General features: G+C 38.9%; 1 protein-coding gene across 2 annotated transcripts in view; it reads left to right on the forward strand.

Moving 5' to 3' along the window:
- The first annotated feature begins 3,756 nt into the window (after positions 1–3,756).
- The window catches only part of clcn6 (chloride channel 6), an 11,586-nt gene continuing 5,968 nt past the window's right edge, over positions 3,757–9,374 (forward strand). The window contains exons 1-13 of one of the 2 annotated variants that reach the window (XM_014030184.1): positions 3,757–3,862; positions 4,490–4,552; positions 5,037–5,102; positions 5,196–5,261; positions 5,340–5,406; positions 5,508–5,614; positions 7,413–7,539; positions 7,707–7,774; positions 7,941–7,999; positions 8,068–8,200; positions 8,275–8,388; positions 8,852–9,018; positions 9,096–9,204. In XM_014030184.1, coding sequence (XP_013885638.1) covers positions 3,788–3,862; positions 4,490–4,552; positions 5,037–5,102; positions 5,196–5,261; positions 5,340–5,406; positions 5,508–5,614; positions 7,413–7,539; positions 7,707–7,774; positions 7,941–7,999; positions 8,068–8,200; positions 8,275–8,388; positions 8,852–9,018; positions 9,096–9,204 — 1,221 coding nt within the window. In that variant the 5' untranslated portion in view covers positions 3,757–3,787. Of the gene's footprint in view, positions 3,863–4,254; positions 4,364–4,489; positions 4,553–5,036; positions 5,103–5,195; positions 5,262–5,339; positions 5,407–5,507; positions 5,615–7,412; positions 7,540–7,706; positions 7,775–7,940; positions 8,000–8,067; positions 8,201–8,274; positions 8,389–8,851; positions 9,019–9,095; positions 9,205–9,374 lie in introns of those variants that run through there. The other variant, XM_014030185.1, reaches the window with a different exon arrangement.

A 9,374-nucleotide genomic window follows, 5' to 3' on the forward strand; every position in this document is an offset into this window, starting at 1 on the left:
ATAAAATATTTTATCTTTAAACATCCAGTTATATTTTGTTAAGAGAGAAAGTTCTTATAATCTAAGGGACTTGAGATGTTTATAAAACCTAAAAATGGAACAAACTTGAAGGACCGATGTTCGAGGAATAAGATTGTGGAATAATCTGGAAAGTGATTATAAAAATGTTGGTTCAATGTGTTTGTTTGAGAGAATGATTAAAATAAGTTTGTTAAAGAAATAGGAAATTGTATAATGTACGTCAAAAGCTGTTGTTTGAGAAGGAATTGAAGTTTTTATTTTGTTTTGTTTCTTTTTATTGCTTGAAATGAATTTTGGAAAAAAGAGGCAGATATTTTAAGATTTTTTTCTTCTTTCTGCCTCCTTTCATTTCAATTGGGATTTGTATTTTTTTGCTGTTTATAAATTTAATTTTTTATTTTTTTAAAATGAAATGAATAAATGAATTAAACTAAACTAAACATTGTTTTGGAAAAGTGCATATGTAAAGATAGTGGAGTGAGATTTGTTAAACAACAGTCAGGTAAAATGTTTTCAGGTGTACCTGTTCCTCCTGAAGATCCTTAATCTTCACCTGATAATCTAAAGCAGGGCTGTTCACCTAAACTGCTCCGGGGGCCACAGTTCCTGCAGGTCAACAGCTGATGGGCCAAACATCCAGCAATTAAAGTCATTATGTAAATAAACCAAGTATTGCAAAGATCTGTTACMTTTGAATTAGTTTATTTGTCTGCATTTAATCATGAATAAAACATACAGAACCCTGTAAAAGTAATGATAATTAAACAATATCAAAAACAAAAAGAACACATTCTGCCTCATATTTCACACAAAAGTCAGAAAGTGTGATAGAAGTCAGTCTCTAAACACAAGCAGCTACAAACAACCAAACAAAAAAACAAACAAACAAACAAACAAACAAAAAACACCAGAAATAAAAGCTTGATTTATCGCTGGTTGTTTTTAACAAAGAAAATGCTGCTAAAAGGATTAATAAAGTCTCCGGTTCAACTCAGAACAGAATGAAACTTAAAAATGTTCCCACTGATGTTTACATGAAAAGATCGCTGATTCGCTCATTTCGCTGTCAATCAAAAAGGGATTCAGCCTCTGACAGATCATCCAATCATCATGCAGAAGCTGAGCGTCTGGGCCAGCTGAGGCCAGCCCACTGACCCATAGACCCCCAGAGACGCTGAGCTTCCGATGGGCGGGACAAAGCCAGCCTTTATCCAATGACTCGTCTCGTTTGGCTGCAGTCTTTCCTTCACTGTTGAACCCTGTGGAAGCTCAGCGTCCGACTGTTTAAAGCTCTGTGAAGCTGCAGGAATGAGTGAGGGGAAAGTCGCGTCGTTACCAGTGATAAAAGCTGATTCTGAACAAAAGTTGAGCTCGTTGTAGTGCATATTTAGTCATTGACATGTACGCACAACAGTATATATTTGATCACTTTTTTTTACATTTTAGGGGAAGCTGAGCTTCCCTTGCAGTCTTAGAGCAATTGTCTCTGGTAGGGAATTAAAATGAGCACAAAGCAAAAATAAAACTAGTGAGGCCACCAAATTTTGGGGGTGGGCATGGCCCCTCTCAGCCACCCTCACTCGTTGCACCCCTGCTGATGACAGGTGCTGTTCCACAGAGGAACGATGAGCTGAAGCCACTGCACCGCACATCTCTCTGCTGGACTGAGAGACTATCAGGGAGTTACTGTAGTCTATATGTGGTTGTAGCAGGGACAATTTTCTGCCCAAACCACCGGGGCAATTCTAGGATCTGACATTTAGGGGTGTTTACCCCCAGCAGGGCTAAGACCCGAGGGAAGATATTTGTCAATGCAATTTTCTAAATCTCACTGCTTATTTACGTATATTCACATACAAAATTAAAAAGTATAGTTCAACTAAAACATTGAACAACTATACATTAAATTTAAAACAGAATGTCTGGAGCCTACATGAATGAGACACATTAATATTAACAAACAGCTGTGGAGTGAACTGGTCTTAGTGGGGTCCAGGGACATGCTCCCCTGGAAGGTTTCTTTTAATCTACTCAAAATTATGCATTTTCCAGTCATTATTGGGTTCATTAAAAAAATCTGAAGCTCCTATGTTGAACAGTTTCTGAGTTATAAGCATTTTTGCATGTCCAGACAGCCCCTTTTTAGATGGAGCCCCCTCCTCAAATATGGGGTCTATTGTAAAACCATAGGATGGCTCAGGTGGACTCAGCTACAGCCCTGCCAAATTTCATGTTGATCAGTGCAGCCGTTTTTGTGCTACGGTTGACCAAAAATCACTGGAAACAAAATTAAACAAAACAAAACACAAAACAAAACAAATTAAAATTAAAATTAAAAACAAAACAAAAAAACTGTATGAAAACAATAAGACCCCTGCTTTGCACGCGGGGGTCATAATTATTTTTTTCACAATGGAACAAACATACAATCTAGCTATAAAACTCGTGCAGCCTACATCTACATGCACGTTTCCAGAAACTTGTGGATATAAATAAACTGAACTGAATTGTATTTTCATAATGACTATAGTTGCTGGATATTTATCCCCTGTGCTGTTGGCCTGCATTAACTGTGGCCCCGGAGCAATTTAGTTGAATAACCCTGTTTTAAATCTTTATAAAATCAAATCTTTTTTTCTATTAGTTTTGAGTTTAAAGTTATAATAGTATATTGAAATGTTATTTAAGAGAGCTAAAGTAAAATTAGATTTTTTTTCTGTTCCGATCAACGACAGTTTGAAAAGTTGGTTTTTCAGTGGGAATATTGGTTTAAAACATGTTAATAAAATCTATACGCTAAACAAATACTATAATTATTAAATAGGGAAGAAAAGTGAGAAGAAAAAACATTATAAAAGTTGTTTCTTTACACATTTTGTAGTGGGTTTGCAAGTGGGGTCCCTGGCTAGAAGCTAATGCTATTTGGGGGGTCATGCCATAGAAACGTTTGTGAACCCTGCTTTAGGGGCCTAAAGACCGTCCTACTGTTTTGGCTGAGTTTATGGTCAAGGTTAAGCTACAGAAATGTCAGGAAATCAATGGAAATTAAATTAATTCTTTAAGATCTTTTGCATGTTCATTCTTCATTTAGAACATTGAGGTGAAACAACCAGATGCTTCCAGATGTTCTAAGATCCAGATTTTGGCGTAGAGGTGCTCGTACTTTTGCTGTGTCTGCTCCCAAACTATGGAACAACTTGTGTTTTCATATTAGATCTGCTCATCGCTGGGAAAACTTCAAAGTGCTTCTTAAGACTCACTTTTTTTCAGTGGCATTTAATTAAAGTAAGGCCTGTTATTGTAATTTATCTGTTCTTACTATTGCTGGCTGTAATTTATTATGTATTTTTTAGCAATTATTGTGGTTTTGTGATATTTGTGGATTGCTGTTCCGCACTTTGGTGCAGCTTTTAGCTGTTTTTATAAGTGCTTTATAAATAAAGTTGACATTGACAATGACAATGGAAGTTAATAGGTGCCAAGACTGCAAACAGTGTTGTCACTAAACTTGTGTTAAATAAAGTTTTTTAAAAAAACGTCCGGTGACATGTAACATTAAGTTACCACGGGAAACCTGCCTTTCATTACACGAGTTTTATTTAAATTTGAGAACATGTTCAAACTATGAAGCATTTATTGTTTTACTTCAAACAAGTTAATGATAACTTACACTTTAAGGTTCTGTAGGAGGTTTTCATGTCATGACGTTGAAGTTGGTTGAGCTTTTTCCCACCGTCCCTGAAGGCAGCATGACTCCACAGCCAAGATGGCGTGCTGCAGAAACTGTTTTTGTTGTCAATGTTGCTGCAGAGAAGGAGAGACCCGCACACCGGAGGAACTGGTGAGGAAAGACGGGATTATAGCTGGGTTAATCTGTTTGTGGATGATTTAATGACCTAATCCGGATCTTTAGAATTAATTTTATGTATTTTTTTTTATTCTAAGTCTCCCTGTTGGCTGCTCCTAGTTTCAGTGTTTTTCACTCAAAAAACAGCCTAAATTCACTTATTTCAATATGACAGCTGTTTTATTTTTATTTATTTAGATTTATAAATCCTAAAATACAACATAGTCTTGAAACAAAATATTTTCTGTCATTGTGCTCACAAAGCTACACTTTTATTGAAGGATTTTATTGTTTTTAATCAACATTTTCTTCTTGTTGTTCAGCAGTTTTCCTTCCCTGAACTTATTGTAGGTAGTTTTTATTACGGATTTTATTTTAATTTTTTTCACTTTAAGATGTTTGTTTGTGAAAAAGCTACACGAGTTTCAACAACTAGTTGTGTTTCTGGAACCTAAAAGTAGCAGATTTCTGAATGGAGTCTGGTGCATGATCATGGTGAGGATTGTTGTGAATTTGATGGATTTGTGGTTTTGTTAAAAATCTGATCTGATTATTTTATTTTTGTTTAAAAGTTTCTTGTCAGCCTGGGTTTTTAATCCTCACATGTTTTTCTAATATTAGACGATTCTTGGAGAAATAAGAGATGAAGATGATGATGAAATTCTTCCCAGGAAAGACTATGAGGTGAGTCGTCCAGATTTCCCTCATATGTATTAGCAAATAGAATATTTGTTAGCAAAATATCTCATTAACCAGTGGATTAATTTGAATAGAACTTCCAGTAATGAATCACTGGATGGTGAACACAGCTGTAAGAACAGAAACAGCTTTTTACAGATATTAAACCTAAAATCTAAAGTTGTGCGTTTGTGGGGGATGACATCATCTCATCAGATCACTCACGACTTTTATTGTTTCATCAGAATATATACGTCTGTTTCTAAGAGTAAATTTATTTATTTAGTTATTTTTTAACTTTTCTTTCAAAAGACCCGTCGATAAAATATTTATTTGTTATATTTGGGTAAAAAATGGAGACAATTTCTTCCTGTTTCTGTCCTGTGACGTGAGTTGATGGAATGTTTCCTGTGTTTCTTTGTAATTTTTTTATTATTCTAACATGTTAGAGCAAATGTTGACAGTTTTTTTTTTTTGTTTTTTTAATCAGAGCTTGGATTATGACCGCTGCATCAACGAGCCCTACGTGGAGGTTCTGGAGAGTTTGGACAACAAGGTGAGACAAACTGCAGAGTTCCTGTTTGTTTCAGGTTTAAAGCAGTTTTCTGTTTTTAAAGAAAATCCCCACACGTCTTTGTTCTGCCGACAGAAAGCCAGGAAGTACGAGGCGGTGCGGTGGATGATGGTGTTTGTGATCGGCGTCACCGTCGGTCTGGTCAGTCACATTTCAGAGACGCAGCTCGGCCCGACCCGCTTGTTTCAGATGAACAGAACGTCTCTGTGTCTCCTGCAGGTCGGCCTGTTTGTGGACTTCTTTGTGCACCTCTTCACTAAAATCAAGTTCTCCCTGGTTGGTGATTGTATCCTTTAACTGGGCTCTGGTGCAGAAAGCTCAGACAGTGAGATCTTCCTTTTAGAAAACAGAAGAACAATAAATGTTGACCTTACATGACCTCTGCAGCGATACAGAAGTGCACCGATAAAGGCTGCCTGTCTTTGTCTCTGCTGGAGCTGCTGTGCTTCAACATGACCTTCGTCTTTATCGCCAGCGTCCTCGTCCTCATCGAGGTAAGTTTGTCTGACAGGACATCAGCAGCAGGGTTTAGCTTCAGATTTTCTCAAGATAAAGCTTTCCTGTAAATAACTGACTTCCTTCGGAGAAACTAGTTTAAGGTTCTGACTTGTTCTTGAAGCTCCTAACTGTTTTCTTCATTAGCCATGTTTGTTTTGGACATAGCCGTTAGCTTCACGTAGCTTTGTAGCTGGAGTTAACAAAAGTTTGTTGGCTGGAAAATTCTGTTGCTCTTTAATGGTTTAAGTCTTATTTGTCTGATAGGAGTTTTTCAGTCCAAATTGGAATTATCTTCCACAGAGGCCCCTCTTATATCAGGGGTACCTCAAGGCTCCGTACTGGGGCCCATTTTTTTCCATTTTGTTTCATTTCGCTGGTGTCCATTTTCAAGAAATACAAGGTGTCATTTCATTTGTATGCAAATGACATCCAGATTTATTTACCTTGAAGATCTGTGAAGCTCAGTGTGTGGAGAATCTGTGGAGTTGTTTAAAAGGATGATCAAACATGGATGGAGCTTAAGTTTCTTTGTTTAAATTAAAATAAAACAGAGCTCATTGTGTTATTTTATTAGGAATCTTGGTGGTATTTTGGACTTTAGCTTCAGATTTGAGCAGTGGTCCACTCTAGTTTTTATCATTTAAGGTTTATTATCAAGGTCAAGCCTTACTGCATCACTGATGCACTTGCAAGGGATATACAGTACCTAAACTGTACATCCCCTGTTGTTTTTCTTCATTAGCCATGTTGGTTTTGAACATAGCTGTTAGCTTCACATAGCTGGAGTAAGCAAAGTTTGATGGGTTCATGGTTGGAACATCTGTTGGTCCAAAAGACTTTAATGATTTGAGTCTCATTTGTCTAAGAGTTTTTCTGTTCAAATTACAGAGTTTTCTTCCACAGAGGCTTCTCTTAAATGGGGGTTCCTCAAGACTCCATACTGGGTTCCATTATTTTTTTCCTTTTTATTTGCTTCCACTGGGGTTTGTTTTCATAATATCAAATGTGTCATTTCATCTGTATGCAGGTGACATCCAGCTTGCTGCTTTATTTATCTTTAAGAGCTAGAGGAAAATAAATTAGAGGTCACTGGGTCATTTCATTTGGAATCTTGGGGATATTTTGATGTTAATTTCATAATTGACAGACATGTCATAGCAGTGGTCCCGTCTAGTTTTTATCATTTTTATTATCAAGCAAGCCTTATCTTGTCCATGATGCTCTTGTGATTATTATAGCTTAACCTAACTATTGTTTTTCATTAGCCGTGTTGGTTTTGAACATAGCCATTAGTTTCATGTAGATGACGTAAGCAAATGTTTGATGGTTTCAAGGTTGGACCAGTTTGTTACTCTTTAATGGTTTGAGTCTTATTTGTCTGTTAGGAGTTTTTCTGTCTAAATTGGAGAGTTTTCTTCCACAGAGGCCTCTCTTAAATTTGGGGTTCCACGAGGCTCCATACTGGGTGCCATTTTTGTTCCTTTTTATTTGCTTCCACTGGGATGGATCCGTTTTCATAAAATCCAATGTGTCATTTCATTTGTATGCAGATGACATCCAGCTTTACCTTGAAGATCTGGTGGAAAATAAAACCGAGGTCATTGGGTCACTGTAATGGGAATCTTGGGGATATTTTAGACATTACCTTCAGATTTGAGCAGTGGTCCAGTCTAGTTTTTATTAAGGCCAAGCCTTACCTTGTCCATCATGCTCTTGCAAGGGTTATGTCTGATCCTAACTGTTGATGTGATGCTGTGAGGTGAAAACATGAATGTTTCTGCTTCGGCCCGGCAGCCCGTCGCTGCAGGTTCTGGTATTCCAGAAATCAAGAGTTACCTGAACGGAGTGAAGATTCCTGGAATCGTTCGGCTGAGAACGTTCCTTTGCAAAGCTGCTGGAGTTCTGTTCAGCGTGGCTGGAGGTACAGAACCATTTATTTACTGCGACTGGAGACAGTCTCATCAGCTGCAGGTTACTGTTAGCAAAATATCTCATCAGAGGTTCCCATAATCAGATCCCAGTTGGGATTTCTGTCCTCTCAGGGTTCAGAACTCCAGATCAGGACTCTGACTCCATGTTTGTCTTCAGGTCTGTTTGTGGGGAAAGAAGGTCCGATGATCCACAGTGGAGCCATCGTTGGAGCTGGACTTCCTCAGGTACCTTCAGTCAGATCTGCTGCTGCAGAAACTTAATCAGATTATTGATCATTGTCCTCTCCGTCCCATGCTGTCTTGTCTCCTGGTCAGTGGACATGTGTCTTCCTGTCTTTATAAGAGCTGCAGTTGTAGCTGTTTCTCAGCTTTGTGTTTTCGTCTCGTTCAGTTTCAGAGCATCTCTTTCAGGAGGATAAAGTTTGACTTTCCTTACTTCCGCAGCGACAGGTAGGTGTCCACCTGTGACCCAGCTCTGAACGTTCAAACCTGCTGGCTGACAGCGTCCGCTCTTTCAGGGACAAACGGGACTTTGTGTCGGCGGGAGCCGCTGCAGGCGTGGCCGCGGCCTTCGGCGCGCCGATCGGGGGGACCCTGTTCAGCCTGGAGGAGGGCTCGTCCTTCTGGAACCAGGCCCTGACCTGGAAAGTGGTACGTCCTACTACCGGACCAGGGTCCACAGGTAGAGGTCAGATCTGGTATCAGATGATTCTTCTGCTCTTCAGCTCTTCTGCTCCATGTCGGCCACTTTTACTCTGAACTTCTTTCGCTCCGGGATCAACTTCAACAAGTGGGGGTCCTTCCAGCTGCCCGGCCTGCTCAACTTCGGAGAGTTTAAGGTAAAAGTCTGCAGCTTTTGTTTTTGGTTCTTTTGTCTGCCTTTTCAAGTATTTTTGTAAATTTAAACTTTTCTAGGTTTCTGTCAACTCCTCATTTTAGCTATATGTCTGTCCTTTTCTGTTATTCTTCTGCTAATTTTTAATATTTTGTGCTTCTTTCTGCTAATTTCAGTTATTTATGCTTCTTACAGTTTCTGCTTTATTCATCTATTTTAGCTTAGTTCTTTATGTTATTTTAGCTATATTTTTGCTCCTTTTTACTGTTTTTTGTGGGGGTTTTTTTTTGCTTGTTTCAGCCTATCAAGTTTAACTTAAAATAATACTTTTGCTATTAAACATTTTCAGCTCAATTTCAGCAGCTTTCAGCTGAACTTTTCAGCAACAGGCATTTACACTAGCATTTTCTCAGGAAATGCAATTTCTCTTTTTTCAGCAGTTTTTATTTATTTATTTTTTATCGTAGTGTCCAGACGGAGACAAGACGTGCCACCTGTGGACAGTGGTGGACCTGGCCTTCTTCGTCCTGATGGGTCTGGTTGGCGGCCTTCTGGGGGCGCTCTTCAACTGCATGAACAAATGTCTGGCCAAGTACCGCATGAGACACGTCCACCCCAAGGCCCGCTTCTTCAGGTGACCTGACCGTCGCGTCCATCCAGCAGTTTGTCTTCAGGACCGCAGGTTTTAAAAACCTGATGTTTGTTTCTCAGAGTCCTGGAGAGTCTGCTGGTTTCCATGGTGACCACAGTCGTCATCTTTGGAGCTTCCATTCTGTTGGGCGAATGTCGGGACCTGTCCTCCACTACCCATAATGCAACAGTAAGTCTCACCTGTCTTTTGACGCTTGTCCAAAAGCAAGACGTATTACAGTCTGTTTGTCCATCTATAAGGCAGGACGACTTCCTGTCCATCTATAACTCTCTGTGCATTGCTGCCCAAATCAAATTCTGGAAGTGGTCATTCAACTAGATCTGTTACAAAAGGACAAC

The sequence above is a fragment of the Austrofundulus limnaeus genome, unplaced genomic scaffold (genome assembly GCF_001266775.1).
Source record: "Austrofundulus limnaeus strain Quisiro unplaced genomic scaffold, Austrofundulus_limnaeus-1.0 Scaffold1013, whole genome shotgun sequence".
Taxonomy (NCBI): domain Eukaryota; kingdom Metazoa; phylum Chordata; class Actinopteri; order Cyprinodontiformes; family Rivulidae; genus Austrofundulus; species Austrofundulus limnaeus.